The 24,627-nt window shown below is 46.8% G+C and overlaps 1 protein-coding gene across 2 annotated transcripts in view; it reads left to right on the top strand.

The window, feature by feature from the left end:
• Positions 1-2,772: 2,772 nt before the first annotated feature.
• The window catches only part of ATP2A3 (ATPase sarcoplasmic/endoplasmic reticulum Ca2+ transporting 3), an 86,762-nt gene continuing 64,907 nt past the window's right edge, over positions 2,773-24,627 (top strand). Inside the window, exon 1 of one of the 2 annotated variants that reach the window (XM_081843485.1) lies at positions 2,773-3,556. In XM_081843485.1, the coding sequence (XP_081699611.1) occupies positions 3,439-3,556 (118 nt within the window). In that variant the 5' untranslated portion in view covers positions 2,773-3,438. The remainder of the gene's footprint in view (positions 3,557-24,627) is intronic. The other variant, XM_081843486.1, reaches the window with a different exon arrangement.

Here is a 24,627-nt window from a genome sequence, read left to right on the forward strand (position 1 = left end):
GGAACGCCCTCCCACCAGATGTCAAAGAGAACAACTATCAGACTTTTAGAAGACATCTGAAGGCAGCCCTGTTTAGGGAAGCTTTTAATGTTTGATGCATTACTGTATTTTAATATTTTGTTGGAAGCCGCCCAGATGGGTGGGGTAGAAATAAATAAATAAAAATAATAAAAATAATAATAATAATAATAATAATAATAATAATAATAATAATAATAATTCCATTTATTGTTTGGCCTCACCTGAGGCAGTCTTTGCTTTCTTCTTCTGAAACCAAGCTGGTTTTTAAGCAGAGGTTGGATGGCCATCTATCATGGATGCTTTAGTTGATATTCCTGTATTGCAGGGGGTTGGACTAGATGACCCTTCCAACTCTACAATTCTATGATTCTATGCATTTAAACTATTTTATTTAAACCATATTTACTCTGCTCTTCTGCCAGGTGGGGGGAAAGGTTCTCTGAATGGCTTGCAGAGATCAGAAATACATTCTGCATTCAAAAGGTATTTCTTGAACTATTTTATTTAAAACATTTTTACTCTTCAGCCACGTTGTAACAGAGTTGTTTTACACAGCGACTTGCCTCCCCCACCCCTCTGTTAAATCTCGCTGTTCACCTGGGCCTACCCACTGTTCCTTATGTGGCAATTGGTATGGATTCCTAGTGGCACGATGACAACCTACATTTCTATGTATCTAGCAAGAAAGGATGACGACAATACAATTCATTCGAAACATCTATTGATTGGAAAACAGAAGCTCACCTGTTTTCTGACATCACACACAGTTATCGGGCATATAATTATTGATAAAACACTATCACATCGTAATTTGTGAATGGCTGTTTTTGGGAGGGTGGGGGCATATGCGTTCACAAGAGCATATTGTTGCATACCACCCTGATTCTGTGAGCAGTCCACGATTCCAGGGGTTCCCAGTGCTTACAGAGGGTTTGTGGTGCCAAATATGGTTTATTTGCACATATATGCAACCTGAGTCTGTGATGGAGTTCACTGCAGTAACAGCCCAAGAGGTTATTGCTTCTCCCATAGCTAGACCTTGGGATTCCAGCAGAAATCAGGCATGGCTTTGTCTCTCTGACTTCACAGTCTGCTTCCCTGCTTCCAGCTTCTAGCTCACATAACTCAACTCTCAACTTTGGCCTTTTTCTTTCTAACTCCCTACTGGAGTTGAGGGAGGGAACTGAGCAGAGTAGAAACAAAAATTTAAATAGATGGTTTTCTTTCAATCTTCCCCCTCCCCTGCCATTTTAAAAATAATGTATTTGAGATTTTGCCATGTCTTACACTGTGTGTTACAGTATATCAGAAAAGGAGAACATTTCTCTGTCATTTGGAGACAGGAGGCTGAGTGATTGCTTCTTGGGTGGACACACTGCCTGTTAATTTGTCTCCCTTTTCATTTCAGCTGACTCTGAAAACTTCATAAACCATTTTGTAGCCACTGGCAAGGCAGGAGGCTTATTGCATGGGGCCAACACAAATGTAGCAGCCAGTAAATGAATCACAATCAGAAATGTGGTTGGTCTCTACCAACAGCACAATCCAGTAAAATGGTCATTGTGACCAGGTTTTTAAAAATGAAAAGTTATGGTGCGTGTTGAATCCTGATTAAGGTTAAATTGAGTCGTTATACCTTCTCAGAAGGCTCTTATGATAATTTTTTAATGAAAAAATTCTGATGATTACGTTTATTACTTTCCTTAATATGTTTTTAGTGCAGAATTTTAAAGTGTTGTTACCCACTCTGAGACCTGCTGGTGAACAGTGCATTTGAGGAACGTTTGGTATTCAGACTGATGGTGGTGTCAGCTAACAAATGGAAGATTAAAAAAAATCTATTGGTTGTAGAACTGCCCTGCCAAATGGAAATCTGAAAACACTTTTCCTACTAAGGCGTTTTCCATAAGAGAATGGAGCAAAAGATAGGCAGGACAGCCTGCCTGTCAATTATTGGCAGCATCAGGTGATTGGCAGGTGAGTTGTCCCACCCACCTACCTGTCAAAGCTGGCCCCTAGGGGTGGTGCAGAGCCCAGCCCCTGTTATAGTGAATGACACACAAGCAATATGTCATTCACAGAGACAGTTAATGCACAAGTAAACATAGTTCTGAATGGGATTGGTATGCCCTGTATGCTGTCATCTGCTTTCTTCCAGAGATTGATGCTGAGAGGGCTTTTGGACCGTGCCTCCTCCCCCCATATCTGAACATTTTGAATTAAAATTTAAATGTCAAGTTTCTTGAAATTGCAATCATTTAATATTAAAATACATGTTTCATGACATTGCTTTATTTGAAAAAAAATAATGTGTGTTTACTTAGTTAAAATGAAGACTGAAAAGTCCCTATCCCCGTGATTATGAAGTACCCTTATGAATTAATTTTACACACAGAGAGAGGATCTAGTTCTCATTCCGTGGGTACTAGATTTCTTCCCTGTTTCAGGCAGCAAGAGCTTTCGGCGCGGGACTGTTAACAGCAGGTGTATGGCAGGCAGAAATCCAACAGGTGCAGCTGTGCCCCGCCCCCAATCGCTGCAGCGATGGGAATTCCTTTAAAAAAAAAAACCCTTAAAAGGCACAAGTGGGCGGGTCGGAAAAGCGCCCTCCCCCGGGTGGGGGGAAAGAGAGAAATGCTATGCAAATTGGAACGCCTCTCATAGCCAATGGCAGAAGGGCAGGAAGGTATCAAGGGTGTGCCGGAACCAATCGGGAGGCGGCAGGTAGCTTGTGAATGGGGAAGGCTGGAGGAGGGAGAGGGAGGAGCCGCCGCGCGCTCAGCAGCGAGGCTTAAAGAATCACAATAATAACACTTCCCCCCCCAAAATCGTACAAAAAGGGCGAGCGATCGCAGGTGATCGAGGCGAGCGATCCTGGGGGAAGGCGAGGCCGGGCGCTGGAGGCAGAGGGCGGGGCCTGGCTCAGGGAAACCCGAGTGGAGAGAAAGTAACTTTGCAAGGCGCGGCATGGCAGCGGCAGTAGCGGAACGCCCGGGCAGGCTCTGCGGACGGGAGCGGCGGCTGTGAGCGCGCAAGCGGAGAGGGCTGCTCGCGGGGCCAAGCGGAAGGTGCCCGGCTGGGCTCGGCTCGGAGGAGTCCCTTCCTGCCAGATCGCGGGAGGCTGAGACCGAGGCACCTGGAGAGAGAAAAAACGCCCCGGGTTTTTTTAAAATTTAATTTAATTTAATTTAATTATTATTATTACAATCCGGGTTGGCGATTTGGCTTTGGAGTAGGTGGGAACCTGCGGGCGGCTTTCCGCTTTTCATCGTCGTCCAGCCGGATCAGGCTTCCTCCTCCTCCTCCTCCTCCGGAGCCGGTCCGGGAACCGGGCAGCGTTCAAGGGATCGGGCGGGCGCCGCCGGAGCGCACAGCCAGGCGAGGCGAGCGGGCGCCGGAGCGCTCCAGCCGCGCGTCATGGAGAGCGCGCACAGCTCGACGGCCGAGGAGGTTCTGCGGCGCTTCGGCGTGCGCGAAAGCTGCGGGCTGAGCGCGGAGCAGGTGCGGCGGAACCGGGAGAAGTACGGCGCCAACGGTGAGTGCTGCTGGGGCCGAAGCCGCCTCGCTCCCTACCGCCGGAGAACCGCGATGCCATCCATGCTGGCTTTCAGAACGGCGATGTCATCAGGACGGGTTTGGGGGTTGGAGCCAGGGTTAGCCCTACTCAGAGTAGACCCATTGAAACCTATGGCTTCAGGTCGCAGCCATGCCATGCAGTCAAGCGCTCTGCACCGGGCATGGCTCGCCCCCTCCCCCAAAAAAGAATCATGGGAACTGTAGTTTTTAAGGGTGCTGACAATGGCAGCATCCTTCAACTATAGTTCCCAGGATCCTTGGGGCAGGGGAGGCATGACTGACTGTGGTGTAAGAGTGCTTTGAATGGATGGGTCCTACAGATTTCTATGGGTCTGCTCTTGGTTGCAGGGATACCAACTTGAATAAAATATTGGGGGGGGGGGCAGGTAAGCCTCGCCCTGCATAATCATCTCATGATGTGGCACATGCACACCATTTGAATGACAATGTCCATTGACTTTGAGGGCCCCAGCTCCCTCAAATATTACATTGGGTGGCAAAGGGACCTCATCCGCTGGGAGTTGGCTCTTATGCTGTTTGGGTGCAACCCTTTGTTTTCCACATAGCGGGCTACCTTGAAAGGGGCCCACCTAAACAAAGAGTTTATATACAGGGTGTGTGATCTGGGATAAGGGAGGTACTTTTAATGGTTGGGTGTCCTGTGGGGTTTACGTGGGGCTGGATAGGGTGGCTCTGTGGGGCATGGGAGTGCCATCCAGTTTGGGCAGGGGGTGGTAGGATCCTGAAGCCAAAGGTGACTGGGCAGAGAGAGACAGAGAGAAAAGTGCAATCGCCAAGAACCGCAGCCACTCCTTGTAGGTGCCCGAGAGCAGCACCATGAAGGCAAGAAGCCTCTGCCCTTGCTTTCAGAGATAGACTGTCCCTAAGCATGCTAGTTCCATTGAGATGCCGCAACGGACAGCCATTAATTGGATCCCTCCTCTCGGGACTTTTGTCTGATCAGTTTTAAAATAAGCACTCAAAGAGGAGCCCTGCTGCTAGATCAAACCACAGGTTCCATTTAGCTGAGCAGCCTGCTTCCGTAGAAGTCGGCACAAGGCTTCCGGGATGTCTGCAAAAGCAGCCTTTTGCTCCCCTTTGTATTTGCCCCTAGTAATCTTACATTTACAGCCAGAATGCCCTGGACCCTGGAAGCTCCATTGAGAGAGCTCTGAAATGGCAGCTTTTATGCTTGGAGGGGGAAGAGGAGCGACTGATTTATTATTTTTAAATGTTGCTTCAGAGGATAAATTGGGGTTAGGTTTGGAGACTGTGGCAGGGTGGCGGGTCAGAGATTATTTGGACATGAAAGGCAAGGCTTTCATCGGCCATTGCTTATGGACCATGGTGGTCTGGCTGCCCGGTCAAGGAAGAACTGGCTGGGCCCTGGGCAGGCCCTGGAAGACTGCTTTGCTTAGGAGTTACCTGGAAGGTGAATCATAGAATCGTGGAGCTGGAAGATGCCCCAAAGGTCATCTAGCGCAGCCCCCTGCCATGAGAAGTGCTTGGAGCTGCGATTGTGAATCTGGTCAGGCCTGGGCCAGGGAGGGAGAGCAGGGAGCGGACACCTGGATTTGCAGAGGGCAGAACACCTGGTTTGACTACTGGAAAGGATGCAGTTCTGAGCATCTGAGGGGGTAGTGACCTAGGTCTTTGGGGAACTGCTCTGTGTTGGGACTTGGCTGGGGGTTGATGTGTCTGTAAGTTGGTGAATAGTGTGGGTGAATTTTGGGGTGCAGGTGACCTGAAAGAGGCTTCTGGAGGGGGATTTGGGTCACAGGCAGAGTAAACACAGGAACATTAGCAAGCTGCTTTCTGTACTGGATCAGTACCCTCGGTCTCTTACAATGTGTGTGCCTGAACCCATCTAGCTGGGTGTTCCCTACACTGACTGGCAGCAGCTCCCTAGGGTTTTGTGTAGGTAGTAGTCTTCTCATCCCTGCTTGGAGCTGCTGGAAGGAATTGAAATTGGGACTTTAGGCATGAAAAGCAGATGTGCTGCCACAGAGCCTTGACCCTTCCAACATTCCAGCACAGAACTGTAAAGTTGAAAAGAACCCTGAGGGTTCCCAGGACCTGGGAGACGAACGTTCAAACCCCGACTCAGCCATGAAGCTCACTGGGTGACCTTGGGGCCAAGCACTACCTCTCCGTCTAACCTACCTCACAGGGGGTTGTGGGGATTAAATGAAGGCAGGGAAGAACCATGTTGGGGACCATGATCTTCTTGGAAGAAAGATGGGATATCCTTTATTTATTTATTTATTTATTGCATTTATATCCCACCCATTTCTTCAAGGAGCACAAGGCAGAGCACATGGTCCTCCTCTTCCTCATTTAATCCTCACAACAACCCTGTGAGGTCGGTTAGGCTGAGAGGCACAGCCTGGCCCAGGGTTAGCCAGTGAGCTTCATGGCTGAGTGGGGATTTGAACCCAGGTCTCCCAGGTCATTGTCCGACACTCTAACCACTGTGCTACACCAGCTCTCCATTCATGCAGTGAATATTCAGGGTGGAGTGTGCAGGAGCCAGGGTTGGCAGAGGTGGCGGGGTCAGGGAGTGTACTGCTTCAGGCTGTCACCCCACGTCTCACAGTATTGACCACTCTAGAGGGAGCCATTGTGGTCTAGCTCAGCCTTTCTTAACCCTGGTTCCCCAGAGGTTGTTGGACTACAACTCCCATCATTCGTGACAACTGGTCTTGTTAGCTAGGGATAATGGGAGTTGTAGTCCAAAAAACAGCTAGAGACCCATGTTTGGGGAAACACTGCTCTAGATGGTTCTTGCCGTCAGGCTGGTGCTCTTAGATGTTGCTGGACCAGGCATCCCCAAACTCGGCCCCCCAGCTGTTTTGGGACTACAATTCCCATCACCCCTGACCACTGGTCCTTTTAGCTAGGGATGATGGGAGTTGTAGTCCCAAAACAGCTGGAAGGCCAAGTTTGGGAATGCCTGTGCCAGAGTGGCCAGTTGCCAGAGAGGATGATGGGAGTTGTAGTCCAAAGCATCTAGAGGGGAACGGCTGACTTGGAAATAAGGCCCACTGGGCTACTACGTTCTTTGGTAGCCACTCCCTCTAACCCAGGACATCACTGGAGCTTGCCTCCTGTGAGATCAACAGGGGCTGCCTCTAGGCCTCAGGTCTGAGCCGTGAAATCTCAGGGTCCTGATCTAGCAACTCTAGTATTTTACTTGGATGGAATGTTCACTATTGTATGTTCACTATTGTATTGTATTGTATGTTTGCTATTGTATGGTTCCTCGCCTCTGCTGCAGATAGCTCAGATGGTAAGAGCACGAGACTCTTAATCTCATGGTTGTGGGTTTGAGCCCCAGGTTGGGCAAAAAGATCCCTGCATTGCAGGGGTTGGACTAGATGACCCTCGGGTCCCTTCCAACCTTACCATTTTATGATGCTCAGGGATAAGAGACCTGTGACCTTTGTTTCCTGCGGGCGCCACCTTTCCCCCGAGACAATAAGATTTGGTTATCCCTACACAAAGAAGGGTGGAACTTGACACTGAGCCTCAGAACACAACCACACCTGAGTCAATATTTATCTGATTAGAAGAAAGCTCATTGGAAAGTCCTTATGCAGCCCAACCAATATTTGCATATGCAAATAGCTTTGATGAAGCTGAAATGAAGTGTGTGTGTTGGGAAATGGCAAAAGTTGGAGGATGGGTTGTGCCAGGTTGTTGGGTGTTGTTTTTTTTTTAAGGCAATTATTTTTTAAAAAAAACACTTTGTAAAACTAAATTGAGTTTCAGAAGCAATTTGTGATCATCTGCGCAGCCTATTTTTAGAGGATGCATATTTGTCTCTCTGTGTGTGTTCTTTTAAAGGCTACTTATTGTCGGTGGGTAGAACAGAGGGGAGCCTGTTGTATTTCTGCAGCAAAGCCCTTTCTTGCAATGCTCTCTGGATTATAGAATTGTTGGGCTGGAAGGGAACCCAAGAGTCATTTAGTCCAACCCCCTTCATTGCAGGAATCACGACTAAAGCATCCATGACTGATGGTCGTCCAAGCTCTGCTTTTAAAAACCTCCAATGAAGGAGAGTCTGCCACCTTCCGAGGTGGACTGTTCCATTGTAGAACGGCTCTCGCCGGCAAAAAGTTCTTCCTGGTGTTTAGTCGGAATCTCCGTTCTTGTAAATTTGGAGGGCAGGCCAGCCCTAGTGTTGCATGGAGTGAGGCAGCTGCCTCGGGTGGCAGATGCTGAGACGGAGGTAGTGAACTCAGCTGGGCATGCGATACAGCCTTCTTTTTGTTAGCCTTCTGTCCTTGGGTGCCATAAAGGATGCTAATTTGTCTTCAGCGTTTAGCTGCCCAAGATAGTGGGGAGCACTATCTTGACATGTGCTTCGGACTGCAAAATGTCTTGGGCCAACTCTGCTGAATGGCTTTGATCAGGCACTGTCAATCTTCCTGGACCCAGGGGCACACTCACAAACCAGAAAAATTGTTGTGGGCACCCCACACCTAGAGGCACACACTGCAACCTGTTCTTTCAAGCCTGATTTGATGGGACAGGGAATGCTACCTTTTGGGTGTCAGGGAACAGTGTTAGAAACTCAGATATATAAGTTAACTCAGGAGTCAGCAAACTTTTTCAGCATGTGGGGGGCCGGATTATATTTTGGAAAAAAATAATGAACGAATTCCTATGCCCCACAAATAACCCAGAGATGCATTTTAAATAAAAGCACACATTCTACTCATGTAAAAACACCAGGCAGGCCCCACAAATAACCCAGAGATGCATTTTAAATAAAAGGACACATTTTATTCATGTAAAAACACGCTGATTCCCGGACTCTCCGTGGGCCGGATTGAGAAGGTGATTGGGCCGAATCCGGCCCCCGGGCCTTAGTTTGCCTACCCATGAGTTAAAACAAAACAAATTCCTTCCAGTAGCACCTTAAAGACCAACTAAGTCAGTTCTTGGTATGAGCTTTCGTGTGCATGCACACTTCTTCAGATACACTCTGTGTGTATCTGAAGAAGTGTGCATGCACACGAAAGCTCATACCAAGAACTGACTTAGTTGGTCTTTAAGGTGCTACTGGAAGGAATTTGTTTTGTTTTGACTATGGCAGACCAACACGGCTACCTATCTGTACCCATGCGTTAACTGCCAAAACGCACCTTAAACATAGCTTATGGTGGCCACAATGGTATGTCTAGGCGCCATTCCCCCTCTCCCAGTGGAGATTGTTATTGTAATTATTCTTTTTCATTTCATTTCTTTACCGCTTTATATTTTAAAGAAAATATATGGGATATATATGCAGTAAGTAAGCTCTTCTACTTACCTGCTTAAGAAAACTGGAGGGGCCAGCCAGGTGGAGATGTCGGTCACCAAGCTAGCATCCAGAGATCTCTAGGTGGTCACAACTGGACCTGCGCCAGTCACAAGACGAGCCTGGCGCCTGGCTATTTTCAAACACTGTTGGGGAAGACCTCTCCGGCCAGCTTGTGCACCGAAAGGCGTCTTTCCACTGACCAGCTTGGCGGATCCTGAACTCGCACCCACCTCTGGCTTCTTTACAGACTCAAGGGATGGCTTTGGAGGTTGAAGGTGATCAACGGCTGCTATCTGGTGATCTCTTACCAGGTGCTGCTGGACTTTGCGAGTCCTAGTTCTGAGCTAGCATGCATAGGATCGGGCTGGGTGCGAGTTAACCAGCCCTTCAGGATCAGAGATCTTCTGCCACAGGTGCTCTTGGCCGTTCCACAGGAAATCAGGAGGGATTGAGCACAAGGTGATGGTGATCTGCAAGGCGGATGCACTCTAAACTTCCTAGCCAACAGTATCGGAAGCTGCCTTGAACTGAGTTGGAGTGTTGGCTCTCTTCAGACAAGGGACATTCCCAGTCCTACCAGGAAACACAGGGGATTCATCTCAGGTCCTTCTTCATGCAAAGGTCTACCACTCATCTACCACTGAGCTACAGCTCTGTGGGTATAGATGGAGACCGCCAAGACCCTACAAAACTTCGGCGTTCAATTGAGCCTTTGGTTTATAATAGCACATTGCATTTTATTAAATCAGGGTGGAGAACCCGCACCCCACCAGATGTTGCTATACTCCCATCACTGACCAGTGACCATGCTGGCTGGGGCTGAGGGAGCTGGGAGCCACCAACATCTGGAAGTCACCAGGGCTGGCAACCCCTGGAAGAAAAGCTGCTGCGTTTTGTTGGGTGGCTAGATGAAATTGAAATTGGAAACCCTTCTTGATTGTGTAGAGAAATGGGGAAGAGCATCTGCTTTGCATGTGAAAGGTCCAATTTCAGTCCCTGGTATTAGTCAGGAAGGACTGAGGAAACCCATTGGAAACGCTGGAAAGCTGCTGCCAGCCAGTGTTGACAGCACTGAGCTTGATGGACCAATAGTCTTCAGCGGCAGTGTGTATAGCTGTTAACGTATAGGGCCTGGGAGACCAGGGTCCTCACTCAGTCACGAAGCTTATAGGAAAGTCACAGCCTCTCTGACTAGCCTACCTCACAGCGCTGTTGTGAGCAGGAGAACTATGTACACCATCTTGAGGCCCTTGGCAGTGGTGGACTTTGGGCTTTCACATTTCAGCGGTGCCCTGTACAATGCTAGAATGCAAATCGGCCGTGCTCCCCTAATTCTGCCTCTGCTCTTGGAGGGAAGGTGGGTTACGACTGTAACAATTAGAATTGTTGTTGTTGTTTAGTCGTTTAGTCGTGTCCGACTCTTTGTGACCCCATGGACCAGAGCACGCCAGGCACTCCTGTCTTCCACTGCCTCCCACAGTTTGGTCAAACTCATGCTGGTAGCTTCGAGAACACTGTCCAACCATCTCATCCTCTGTCGTCCCCTTCTCCTTGTGCCCTCCATCTTTCCCAACATCAGGGTCTTTTCCAGGGAGTCTTCTCTTCTCATAAGGTATTGGAGTCTCAGCTTCAGGATCTGTCCTTCCAGTGAGCACTCAGGGCTGATTTCCTTCAGAATGGATAGGTTTGATCAGTCTATGGGACTCTCAAGAGTCTCCTCCAGCAGCATAATTCAAAAGCATAACAATTAGAATATGTGCCCCCAAATAATCAGTGAACTTGTTGCAAATATACTTTTTATTTCTTTAACGTGGTTTTGTCCTGCTTTTCCTCCACGGAGCTCAAGGTGGCATGCATGGTTATTTTCCTTCCCATTTTAGCATCACAACAACCCTGTGAGGTAGGTTAGGCTGTCAGTTAACATAAGAACATATATATTTTTAAAAAGAAATGCAAGTAAGGAGCTGGCCCTACCATTAGGCAGAGTCAGGAAGATGCTTCTGGCAGTGGTGAGGTGAGCAGTGGCAGCAAGATGTCAGAGGAGAGAGCTGTGTGTGCCGCAACACCTGCCCTGTCCAAGCCTGTTGCCTATGGGTTGTGGCCAGAGGTCTCGTCCCATCACCAGTGTTGAAGTAAGCTGTCACTGCCAGGGTACAGAGGTGCCATCTTGGGCCCCAGAGTGGAGGGGCTCAACGCCGCAGTACACACCTGTGACATCATGCACGATGTTTAGCGCATGCCTCTGGCATCACGTGCGCACCCTGTACAAACTACAACTCCCAGAATTCCTTGTGGGGAAGCCATGATGAGTGCTTTAAGGATATGGTGCAGCCTTTTAGTGGTACGGTGGTGCCTCTGGTTACGAACTTAATTTGTTCCGGAGGTCTGTTCTTAACCTGAAACTGTTCTTAACCTGAGGTACCACTTTAGCTAATGGGGCCTCCCACTGCTGCCGCGCAATTTCTGTTCTCATCCTGAGGCAAAGTTCTTCACCCAAGGTACTACATCCAGGTTAGTGGAGTCTGTAACCCAAAATGTTTGTAACCCGAGGTGTTTGTAACCTGAGGTACCACTGTATTTGGTCAGAAGCTGGACTGAGGCCACAATGGCCAGGTAGGCTTCCCTTGATGATTTGCTCCTTTTCCATCTGACAATGTGCAGAATGGCTTGTTTATGATGGATGATTTTGCCGTCAGAGTGGAGCCCATTTATAAATTAACGGAACGCTGTTTCTTGGGAATGGTATTTATTTGTAATTCTATAATTAAAAGAAGGTTGTAGCTTGCTGCATCCTGGAAGGCGTTCAGAGATCGAGCGCAGCCAAATTAAAGTGAATCATTCCTACGCTTTTTGGAGGCAGCTTCTTTGGAGACAGTCCAGTTGGTGGCGGTTTCTCCCATCGAAACAAAAAAACCCACATTGTTGTGAGAAATTGGCCCTCTTCGTAATCTTATGGGTGCTTAAAAAGAGGGATGTGACCTTTTCCACAAATGACCAACCAAGCTCCCATCTACAAAGCAACTGTTTTTAAAGGCATTCGTTGAAATGTGGTTTCGGGTTAGGACTGTAGAGTCCTGGGTTCAAATGCTACTTTGGCCCAAAGTCTTTGGATGAGTCTCCAACCTGCCAGCTAAGATTTTCTTTGGAAACTCTGTTGGCGGTTTTGTTTTTGTGAGGTGCCTAGTGGCCACCCCCACCACAAAAGTTCACTGAGAGGGGACAAAGCATTGTTCCCAGTGGAGTTCTGAAAGAAAAAATGGCTGCCACAGCTACCTCGTGCAGAGCCACCACCAATAAGTCTCCACTTCTGTCCCCCTCAAAAATAGCTGAAATGCACCCCCTCAGTGTGTGAGCATGTTTTGACTTTTTTTCTTAAATGAGGTTGTGAATTAACTTGTGTTGATTGTTTTAATTATAGTGGGCAGTATTCTGGGTTTTCAGTTGGAAGAGCAGTATAAAAATATATATATCGAAATTTTCAATTATATATATATATATATATATATATATATATATATACACGCTTGTCGGTGGTAATCTTTCATAATATGATACCCTGCGCAAGCCCAAACTTTGTAGCATTTTAGGTAGGGTTTGAAATCAGCAGGGCGCCAGGCACATTTTGCACCTAAAAATTCTCCATTTGCGAGCACCTCAAAAAGTCTGGGTGCTCTTTTTTTGCGCCTGGTTGACAGTCAAGGATTACTGAAATAATGTATGTGCTTCGAAGCCTCAAAGTATATGTTAAGGATAGGCAACATGTTGAGGAGTTTAACAATAAAGAGTAAAGTGTTTTGAAAACTGAAGTATGGTACCATTATTTTTATTGGAAACACCAAATTAAACATGTATTAACAATTTCTGCTAAAAATGTGTCACTTATGTGAATTGTGTGTTAGTTCATGCTTCTCAAAATAATAAATGAAAATTGTTGCCACATGACAACTAGACAATCTGTTTTGGCACCCACAACCCAGGTCCCAGGAGCCATTTGGCTGCTAGCTCTTCTATCCCAGTTTCTAACACTTTCAGCACCCTTCTTTTTTAATTTCATTTCACAAAATGTAAATACTGCTCAGTTGTATTTACCTTTAAGAAACTACAGTTCCCAGGTTCTTTGGGGGAAAGCCACAACTCTTGAAAGTTGCTACATGGTGCTTTAAATGTACACGGTGACAGGGGGCCTTAAGGTACCTTCCTGAGTAAAGAAACTGCCTGCATTTCAAGGCAGTTATGAGGGAGGCAGCGGTGTAGTGTGGGTTGTCAGCACCCGGGGCAAGGCAAGTAATTTGCGCCCCCTAACCTGGGGCAAGGCAAGTAATTTGCGGCCCTAACCCCTAACCTGCCGCCGCTGCCAGCTTCTTCTTGCTGCTGCCTGGGCTGGGGTATTTACAGTAAGGTAGCCACGGCGGCAGCGGCGGGTCCGTGTCAGGTGATCTGAGGCGAGTTGCTGCTGGCGCTGCCGCCCAAACGACGCCGCTTGCCCAGAGGAGGAGGAGGGCAGATAGGCGAGGAAAATGCAACATGGCCCAGCAGCTGCAGGGCTGCCTGGCGCACCCTCTGTGGCTCTGACGCGCGGGGAGCGCTGAGAGCCGCTGCCTGCCGGACGCCTTCAGCCCGGACGCGTGCACAGCTCATCGGTTCCGCAAGACATGGGGCTCTGCTACAGCCTGCGCCTGAGGCTCTTCGGCGACTCTGGAGGCGGCGAGCGCGCCCCCCAGATGTTGCGCCCGGCCCCCCCTGCACCCTCCACACTACGCCACTGGAGGGAGGAAAGGGATAAATAATAAATTCTGCCCTGGGGGGCAGATAGATATACTTCTCTTCTTTAAGATGCTGCTTCTCCAGGAGTGAATGTTGAATCCATGGGCTCCCTCTACTTTCCTGCGCGTAGGACAAAAACTTGAGTCGTAATCCCATTTCCGGCTGCCATTCCCAGTTTTCTTTTACTGGGGTGATGCCAGTGGTTCTGTTTCCCACCCCATGGTGGCTCATGCCTATCAGTGGCGGACCTTGGGGTGTGGGGGGGGTCTCTAATTTCAGTGGCACCCTGTGCGGCACCAAAAATTGGCACCTACTTGTGTCTCACTTTCCATTCTACCTTATAGCTGTGGCACATGTGATCCCAAAGCTCTGCACTCAGAGTAGCCACGCCGGTTGTGCTCTCCTAAATCCGCCTTTGCCCCCATTGAGTCACTTGGAGGTGTCCCAAGGGTTTGCCCCCCTTTTAAAACAGCTCCTTCATTTGGGTTTCTCGAAGTGGGGAAAATGCAAGCGAACATTCCTCGCTTCATCTTCTCGCATTTGCTCTTGCTTCTGTGTTCATGGGACGTAGAGTCTCCTGCCCACCCCAGTCTTGGAGCAGTGCGAGATTCCAGGCATTGACCTGGGGTTCACGTTTCCTTTTGGGAATGAGGCACAGCAGAGACTGTGGCGTCTTTAGGATTTATGGTTTATTGACACATCTATGCAACCTGAAGCTGAGGCTCCAATACAGGCATAGGCAAACTCAGCCCTCCAGATGTTTTGGGACTACAATTCCCATCATCCCTGACCACAGGTCCTGTTAGCTAGGGATGATGGGAGTCGTAGTCCCAAAACATCTGGAGGGCTGAGTTTGCCTATGCCTGCTCTAATACTTTGGCCACCTCATGAGAAGAGAAGACTCCCTGGAAAAGACCCTGATGTTGGGAAAGATTGAGGGCACAAGGAGAAGGGGACAACAGAGGATGAGATGGTTGGACAGTGTTCTTGAAGCTACTAACATGAGTTTGACCAAACTGTGGGAGGCAGTGGAAGACAGGAGTGCCTGGCGTGCTCTGGTCCATGAGGTCACGAAGAGTCGGACACAACTAAACGACTTAACAACAACAACAACATGCAACCTGAGCCTGAGATGGAGAGGTTTGTAGCATTAACAACCCCAAAAGGTCTTGTTTCTCTTATAGCCAGAAATCAGACATTGTGCTCTGCCTCTCTGGCTTTCCAGCCTCAGCTTTGCTTCTAGGTCACATTGCAGACACTTTCAACTCTAAACTCAGGCTTATGTCCTTTTTCCATCTCATATAGAGACCCCTCTCTCTTGTTTTCTTCATGGCCCATCAAACTAGGTGATTACCTGAACACCTGACTTGGTTAGCTTCTAACACTTGCAGGTTCCAAGGATAAGATGTCTGGCACCCAGTTTAACACCCCAAGCCTTGATTAAATTCCACCACTTACTGGATCCAGGGATTTATCGTGGTCTGGCACCCACAAACTCATAACACTAGAAGAATACAGTGGTGGGGCTGGAAGGGATCTCCCGGGGAGCCCTCCTTGTTATTGGTGGGCGGGGCCAGAGGTAAAAGTGGGTGGAGCAATGTACAGTAGGTCACATTCCAGTCATAGGAAAGTTCAGAGCCTTCTGCACACACACATACATAAACACACCCACACACAAACACACGCATGCACACCTCCATGTAGGGAAGACAAAGGCATGATCACATTTCAGGAACTCTTCCCAGCCAAGCAAAAGCACTTGAGGAGGCTGTTTTGCAGGGCTTTTGATGGGTGGCACCCAGGGAAGAGCCTCAAGGGATGGATATGGATGCCGGGGGTGTGCGCATTTGAGCTGTGGAATAGAGCTTCTTTCCCCAGGATTTGGAGGAAGACAGCTTTGTTTTGAAGGATCTGGCGAGTTCACAGCCAGATCTGCAATGTGTAGATTTGTTAATCTCTCCTTTTTCTTTTTAAAAAGTGATAAATGGTTGCTAGGAAGAAATTGTTTGCTTGTTGCATAACCGTGTGTGTGTTCTGCACACACACACACTGGCTTCCTGCTTCCATTATGCTTTTTTTATTATTATTATTAAGTGCCAGCTAAGCTTCAGAACAGCTTGATCCGTAAAATGTGCTGGGAGGGACAAGGCAGACCTTAGCAAATTAGTTTGTAGACTTTCCAGATTTTCTTCTGCTTTTGCATCTCGTTTCGCCTTCTGGGAGCCAAACCCGAGGCTCTGCGGCAGATGTGTGAACAGTCCTCTGGTGTTTTTTACAAAGGAGATCAAGTAGTGGGGAGGGCGGTGGCGGGGAGGGTAAGGCAAGTTGACCCTCTCCCCTCTCTGACTTCTTTTTCTCCCATGAGAGGACAAGCGCACGGAACTTTCCTGGCCTTATAACAACAATAAATGACACAGGTGCCCTCTTTCTATTCAGGTATTTAGCTTTCTGATATGGCATTGGGAGAGAAAAGAGAAATGCTTTTTTAAAAATTTAAACAACTTCCTGACTCATCCAGCTCAACTTTCTGTTCTTCAGCACATCGCCCACCTTCCAGCCCCCGATGCACACACTTAAAACCGTCTGATTCATAAACATTCAGCCCGCCCCACCCCCTTCTCCCAATCCCTTTTTCCTCTGGGGAAATCCAGATTACATTCAAAATGCCTTGGGTGCTTGATAATTTAATTTAAGCAAGCCCTGAATTTTGAATTGGGGAAAGATTTGCTTTCACTTTTTAAAGCCTATTGGGCTGGCAGCAGCAGTGCAGCTACAAACACGGGAATTTGGATAGAGGGGAGTTGTGCCCCGAGCTTCGTTTGGAGATGTACAATGGGCTGTTGCTCATGCTTGAACATGAGAAGAGCTTGCTGGATCAGGCCAGTGACCCATCTAGTCATCCAGCATCCTGTTCTCACAGTGGCCGACCAGATGCCTCTTTTGGGAAACCCGCAAGCAGGATTCAAACGCAAGACCAGTCTCTTCTCCTGGGGGCTGAGGTTCTGTTACTCCCTTTGAAAATAAATCAGAAAATGTCTTCACCCTGCTCTTTGACCAGTAAGATGCTCAAAGTGGTTAATATGACATTAGAAAGAACTTCCTGAACGCAAGAGTTGTTCGACAGCAGACTCTCCTTTGTGGGAGGTTTTTAAGCAGAGGTTAGATGGCCATCTGCCAGGGATTATTTTGCGATTCCTGCATTGCCGGGGGTTGGACTAGATGCCCCTTGATGCCCCTTCCAGTTCTATGATTCTTTGGTCTCTGATTTTGCCCAAGCTGCATAGCCTTCAACGCCCTCTGTCTTGTCACTCTTGAATCCTGATACATCCTGGCCCACAATTTTAACTGATGCAAAGCATTTATATCCCACTTTTCACCTGGAAAGGCTCCCAAGGCTCACATCTCAACGAAACACAGTGTTGTCCCTACCCTTGGGCTGATCTAAGAAGGCATGGCACGAAAGGAAAATGGAATGAGGAGGGAAGAGGATGTGTCCATTCTCTTTTAAAGCCATCTAGGTTGGTGGCCATCCCTGACTCCTGGAGGAGTGAGTTCCATAGTTCAACTGGCCGCTGCGTGAAGAAGGGCTTTCTCTTACCTGTCCTGAATCTTCCCACATTCAGCTTCATGGGATGTCCACGAGTTCTTGCAGGGGGAACTTTTCCCTATGCTCTTTCTCCACGCCATGCATAATTCTGCGAACCTTTTCCGTGCCACTTCTCCCTGGCCTTTTCTCTAACATATGAAGTCCCGAACACTGCAACCTTTCCTCATAGCTGAGCCGCTCCATCCCCTCAATCATTTTGATTATCCATTTCTGGACCTTTCCCAACTCAAATAGGATATTGTAGAGTCGGAAAAGGTTCAGAAAAGAGGGGGGGGGACTGGGTAAAGAGAGACAGCTTGGCTGGTTAACCCCTCAAAATATATACAGTGGTATCTCAGGTTAAGAACTTAATTCGTTCTGGAGGTCTGTTCTTAACCTGAAACTGTTCTGAACCTGAGGTACCACTTAAGCTAATGGGGCCTCCTGCTGCTGCTATGCGATTTCTGCTCCCATCCTGAGGTAAAGTTCTTAACCTGAGGTATTATTTCTGGGTTAGCAGAGTCTGTAACCTGAAGCGTCTGTAACCCGAGGTACCACTGTACCTCACTCTTTCTTTTCCTGCTGTGAATAGATTTTCCTCTTCAGAAACCCATCCCTCAAATGGGAGGCATTGTTATAAAGAGTGCAGTGAGCATGACTTTCTGAAAGCAGCATGAAAGAGATAAACTTTGTGGCTCAGAGAGAGTTGACATGGGGGTGCGTGTGTGCGGGGCGGGGAGCGACTCTGTGGCTTCTCGACTGTTTCCATGACGCGCTCTCTGTGTTTGTGAGATTCATTCTTCTGTCGGATTAAAGCCTCCCTAACCGTTTTCGCGAGAAGCTGCTGGGGCCGAGCTGGAGGGCTGCCAGCTGCTTCCCAGATGGTGGAAAGGACGGGTCGTATCAGATAATTGTTTCGTAATCTGCACACACCCCTTGGCATGGCTGGACGTTGCAAACCTGGTCTCCTAGGTTCTTCTCTGAATGGTAAAGTGGTACCTCAGGTTAAGAACTTAATTCGTTCTGAAACTGTTCTTAACCTGAGGTACCACTTTAGCTAATGGGGCCTCCTGCTGCTGCCACGCCGCCATCGTGCGATTTCTGTTCTCATCCTGAAGCAAAGTTCTTAACCGGAGGTACTATTTCTGGGTTAGCGGAGTCTGTAACCTGAAGCGCCTGTAACCTGAAGCGTCTGTAACCCGAGGTACCACTGTACTTAGGCCGTGTTCGCACCATACACTCGAGAATTGCCGCAAGACAGCCTTTCATCTCCACAGTTCCATGGTTGGAAAAGAAAGAAAGAATTCTGCATGGTTTCCGAAACAAAAACCAGTCCAGGGAAGTGGGTTAAGATGCTCTCTTTCCTGCCCTGCCACAGGGCGCACAGCTTTTTGGGGGATGTTCGGCTACCCCAAAAGAAAGTGGAAGCCAGCATGGGATGCAAGCGCCCCATTAATCTTTCTGGGTTTTTAAGTTTTCACTTAAGTTCAACTCCCCCATCCATGCCCCCACCCAGCCACTAAATCAAATAAATACATAAAAATATTTAAATAAAAGTAGAAAGAATCAGAATATTTGAAATTGAATGCTCGTTGCATTGGGAGAAAAAACGGAATTTGAGAAGGAAGTGCTGAAAAGGTTTTCAGCAAATCCAAGAAATCTTGTTTTAGTTTAGATTTTTAAGATAAAAAAAGGCAAGCCTGTAGTAATTTTGCAAAATATACTTGTTAACCGCATAAAAGGTAGTCCCTGGTGTTAATTTTTTATATTTAGCTTCCTAGTTTTCAAATGACAGAAGATTTTTGATTTCTCTGAGCGCTTGGGATAAAAAAAAAGTAATTTAAAACAACTGTTGTTGAGAAATTTCAGTCCAAAATCTCCCAGACAGAGTCAGACAGAGGGTGATGGCAGATGCGTGTCCTTCCGCACTCTCACATAAGTCCTGGCTATGCCCATGTGGCCTCATCGTTAAAAAAGAAGGGGTGGTTCTTTAGCCGAAAGTAAGAGTTTAAAGGTGGGAAACATTTAAGGAGCAACTTGCATAAACCTCAATGACTTTTCACTGACTGATGAACACAAATACCTCCTCGCCCAGGTCTTTAGCAAAGAAACAGCATGAATCACCCAATCTGAAGCTGTCTGCCACCTGCTGCCAGCTCACCTTGTGCGTTTTAAGGACCTTTTAAGGGTGCTTTAATTCTGTATAGATAGTGGCTGTTTTATTGCTCTGTTCCTGGGACCAGCTGGTGAAGAGCGGCTTAAAGATACCTTAAACAAATGTGCTGATATCTGAATGGTGCAGCAAGGCTGTTTCAAGTGGAGATGAAAATTTGGACTTTTGTTTTAGGTGGTCCCCAAATAAAGCCATTCCTGTTGAGTCACAAGAAGAGCACTTAATTGCTTCTCCTGGTTGGTTTTCCCCTGTGCATACCATTGTAAACCAAGAAAACTTTAATAAAAATATTTTTTAAAAAAACAAAAACAACCCACACGGGACACATTCTTTCTTTCTTTCTGCTCATCAATATGTTAACATTCCATGGAGCAAAAAAAGTAAACTAAGGCCAAGAGTTCTGTGGGATGCTTTTTTTGGGTTGTTATTAAAATGGTTGAAATTTGGAGGTTATACTACCAGGAAGGAAACAATAAACTGGAATGACTATATTGGATGTTGGTGTAATTTCTGCGGCGGTAAAGTATACCCGGTGTTAGAAATTAGCCAGGTGCGTTTTGTGCCAGGAGCGGGTCCAGTTGTGACCTCGTGGAGATCCCTGGATGCCAAGTTGGCGACTGACATCTCTATCTGACTGGCCTCTCCAGCTCTCTTAAGCAGGCAAGCGGAAGAGCTCATTTTTTTGCATTTATATTCCACCTTTTCCTCCAAGAAGCACATGGTTCACTCCCCTCCTTGGTTAAGCCCTTCAACGACCCTGTGAAGGAGGTTAAGAGGCTGAGACTGACTCTTAAGGTCACCCAGTGAGCTTCCTGAGTGGGGATTTGAACCCTGATCTCCCGGGTCCTAGTCCGACACTCTAACCACTACACTACACTGGCTTCCTAGAGTGCGTCTGCTGTGGGGAAGCTGTATAAATTAAGCAAGCAAATAAATATGGGGGAAGCAAAATGTCACTTCGAGAAGGATCTGAAATATTTTCCTTGAAACTTGAATTGCTTTTATTCTGAACTGTTGTATTTTAATGTGCTGTAAACTGCGTTGAGATCCTGTCTTTAAAATATAAAGTGGCATAGAAATGAAGAAGAAGAAGAAGATGATGATAATGTCTTTGAAACAACAAAAAAGGCACCTAGACATTCTGCTGTGGTGACCATAACCTAGGTTTAAGGTGCCATTTGGTGATTAGCTTAGGGCTGCCTTACTAGCGAACTGGCTTCTGGGAGGCTTGCTGAAAAGGCAAAATGCCCAGGAAAGCCTGGACATATGGCAAATACAGTGGTACCTCGGGTTACAGACGCTTCAGGTTACAGACGCTTCAGGTTACAGACTCCGCTAACCCAGAAATATTACCTCGCGTTAAGAACTTTGCTTCAGGATGAGAACAGAAATCGTGCAGTCTCGGTGCGGCAGCAGCGGGAGGCCCCATTAGCTAAAGTGGTGCTTCAGGTTAAGAACAGTTTCAGGTTAAGAACGGACCTCCAGAATGAATTAAGTACTTAACCCAAGTTACCACTGTAGGGGAAGATGTTCCCCCCAAAACTTCAACAATTTTGGCCGAGTGCATCCAGGAAGTATTTCAACCCTGTTCAACCCTGGCCCTTTTTATCCAAAGGTTATTCCACCTTTCATGGAGGTGTAGCTTTTGGAGGGTGGAAATCTGTTTTTCTTGCCCTCATGCAGCGTAACTCCCCATGTACCTGTCCCTGGCATTAGCTGACCTGCTGTTTCCTGGCATTTCAAAACTCTGCTGCATTTATATTTTTAACACAATTGAAAGAGGGGCAAGGTGGAACGAAAATGAATTCAAAGGAATGAGCTGTTGGTTGGTTGGTTGGTTTGGACCAGGGTGGTGGTGGTTAGTTGCGTTTGTGCTTTTTTACATGTCGCCACAAAATCCCAATTTCAAGGGTCGCTGCCGCGTGGGTCTGTGTACGCTGAGATTCTCCGGAAATCAGGGGAGGGGGGCGGTTCCAGTTCCAAAGAGTCTTATGTTTCTTGCACAGCTTCCTCCAAGCAGCTCAGAATAGCTTGCATGTCCCTTCCCCCTTCTCATCCTCACGACAACAGCCCCACGAGGTAGGCTTGGTGGACAGTGACTGCATAGTAAGCTTTGCGGTCGGTTGTGGGTTTGGAACCCAGGTCCCCTTGGCTCTAGTCGCCAAACTTTTTGGACTCAAATTCTGAGAGAGGGGGTGCAAAATAGCAATAACACAAAATCAGAGTGACAGCCACCCCCGGATAACCTTAGTTCTGTGATTCACTGAGGAGGATTGGGGATGGACGCCAATTCTGAGGGCCTTCTGGCGGTTCCCTCCCTGCGAGAAGTGAGGTTACAGGGAACCAGGCAGAGGGCCTTCTCGGTGGTGGCACCTGCCCTGTGGAATGCCCTCCCATCAGATGTCAAGGAAATAAACAACTATCTGACTTTTAGAAGACATCTGAAGGCAGCCCTGTTTAGGGAAGTTTTTAGTGTTTTATGGCATTTTTGATATTATGTTGGGAGCCGCCCAGAGTGGCTGGGGAGACCCAGCCAGATGGGCGGGGTATAAGTAATAAATATTATTTATTTATTTATTTATTTATTTATTTATTATATCAGTGGACATGCTACTCAGTTGGGGGAGCCAATGTTCTGAAGTCCGTATGGGTCATACAATTTCAGCTTCTTCCCTTTTCTATCTGGCGCTGACCTTTGTTCAGAAATGTAAATTATGTTCTTCAGAAAAGAGCAATGAGGAAATGGGCTGGAGGCTATTTGTTGGAAATATTTTTTGGTGTGCCAGGTGTGGACATCTTTGGGTGGGACGGCCTTTTTTTTGACACATGCTTGTGTCGGATAACTGCGCCTGAAGAAGAGTATGTCCTTAGGAACTGTGCTTTGCAAACGTCAAAACGCCACATCGCCTGAGGGGCAGGAGTGATGATTGAACCAGATAGCAGGGGAGTGTGGGTCAGGGCGGCTGCACCCATGACAAATTGTGTGGAAGAGTGGATTTTCGCCGGTGCTAACTGGGTGTTACGCAGACTTTGGAGAGACAAACCTCCCTCTTCGCCACAGCTTTAAAAGCTCTCAAAGTGACTTGATTTGGATCTGATGCATGAGAACTAGACTCATCACAAAATCATTACTTTGATTGAATCTATGCTCCCACCTCTCGCCAGTGGGCTGTCACATATCGCAAAACAGAACCAAATGATTGTACAACATAAAAAAGTACAAAATCATTTGGTTCTATCCAACTATGTCCTTCCCACAGTATATTCATTGAAATTAATGGAGCTCAGATAGACATATCTGTTAATTTCATTGGCTTTCGCCTCTCACGAGGAGAATGCAACTGAATTAAAATACAGCATTCACATCTGCACACTTTGTTTGTGTGTGATTCAGGCAATGTGCTTCAGTTTTAAACACCTTGGTAAAAATACACAATCAGTTAAGGCAGGGGATCCCCAGCCTTTCTGAGGCCAGTTGAGTCATTTGGAATTTTTAGAAAGTTCTGTGGGCTCCAACACAACACGGCTGTGGTGAGGAGGGTGTGTAGCCTAATGCAAGTTGACTACCGTACGTCAAAGAGCAGGAAAAGGCCACAGTCACACTATACTGTCCCAGCAAGATGGCTACCCCATGGAACTTGTCATATGCAGACAAATGATCATCTTGTCGCAAAAGCTAAAATCTACTACGTATTTTAGATAGCTGGTTTTGTTTGCTTTCGACACCGCCTAAGATATTATAGCCAAATTTTGCATGATGGTTCCTGGGATGAAGGAGCAACTTTTTGTTTGTTTGGATGCAGCTAGATGCCATTTTGAATCAAGACGGCGGACTGAACCTTTGAAAACGGCACAATTCCCCCCCCCCCCCAGGCTTCCCAAATACTGTCAGGTTATGAGACTGCTGGTCTGAATATATTTACTGTATGCCCGTAAACTGTAGCATCACTGTATTAAATAGCAACAAATAACTTTTTAAAACAAATAATTAAAGGAAGCTTCAGGCGCCATCAGCAATTAAGCAAACCTATTTTGCTCATGTTGATGCTCAGACAAAGAGACATCTGCAGCTGTTAATTAAACTGTTTATAAGTAATAAAGAATAGTTAATTATCACATTGAGAATTGGCAGTATGGTCCTTTTGGAAATGTTTTGTTTACAAATTATTATTATCATTGATTTATTAATTGCCTTCTAAACCACCGTCTCAAAGAGATTTACACAGAAGGTGCTAGGTATTTCTAGCGAAGGCAGACACCTTGTCTATAATGGAACACTTTTCTGGATTTATTTTTTTAAAAGTTTGAAAAGCTGTTGATCATACAATGTTTCAAAAGGAGAACGTGGAGCAAAATTATTGTAGCTACTTCCTTGGCAGTGAAAATTCAGATCCTCTGTTTCCCCACTATCACAAAAGTGATTGCAGTTTAGATATGGTATTTTCTTCTACCTCCCCTTTGTAATAGCAGCTGTTCAGTGTTCAGATCTGACCAATTTGAATACTCAAAGGGAACTTTTCTATTAAGTTACAGATAGGTAGCCGTGTTGGTCTGCCATAGTCAAAACAAAATAAAAAAATTCCTTCCAGTAGCACCTTAAAGACCAACCTTAAAGAACTAACTTAGTTGGTCTTTAAGGTGCTACTGGAAGGAATTTTTTTATTTTGTTTTTTTCTATTAAGGTCAAAGACGACTCATAGCCACCCATTTTTTTAGTTTTGTACGGAGTGCTGTGAGTGGGCAGGTCAGGGAATACTTGGAGAACACAGCTGTCAGGAAGTCAGACAAGAACTTTATTGTCTCTGTCTTCTGCAAGGACAGACACAACAAATGCCTGACTCCACCCACATACAGTAAGTCCAGTGCCATCTAGTGATGAAATGCTATTAATGACACTATCCACTGAAAGCATCACTGGCTCAACGAAAATTAAATTTCTAATTTTTGCCTGAACAATGGAACAATGAGTGAAATAGGTCCGGAGGAACGCCAAATTGGTTAACTACCTCCTCCAGATGTGAAAACTTGGGAAAATACAGGTCTATCCCTCTTTTGCTGCTGGATGCCAATGTCTTGGAATCTGTTGTCAGTCATGTGCATAGTCCTCAGCCAATGGCTAAATAGCCTAGTCTGTATTCTCTGATGTTTTGTGACTAAACCTGTCTCTGGTCTCCAAACCACTGTAGGCATATCATTACT

This window comes from Podarcis erhardii (assembly GCF_964252035.2).
Source record: "Podarcis erhardii genome assembly, chromosome: 16".
Taxonomy (NCBI): domain Eukaryota; kingdom Metazoa; phylum Chordata; class Lepidosauria; order Squamata; family Lacertidae; genus Podarcis; species Podarcis erhardii.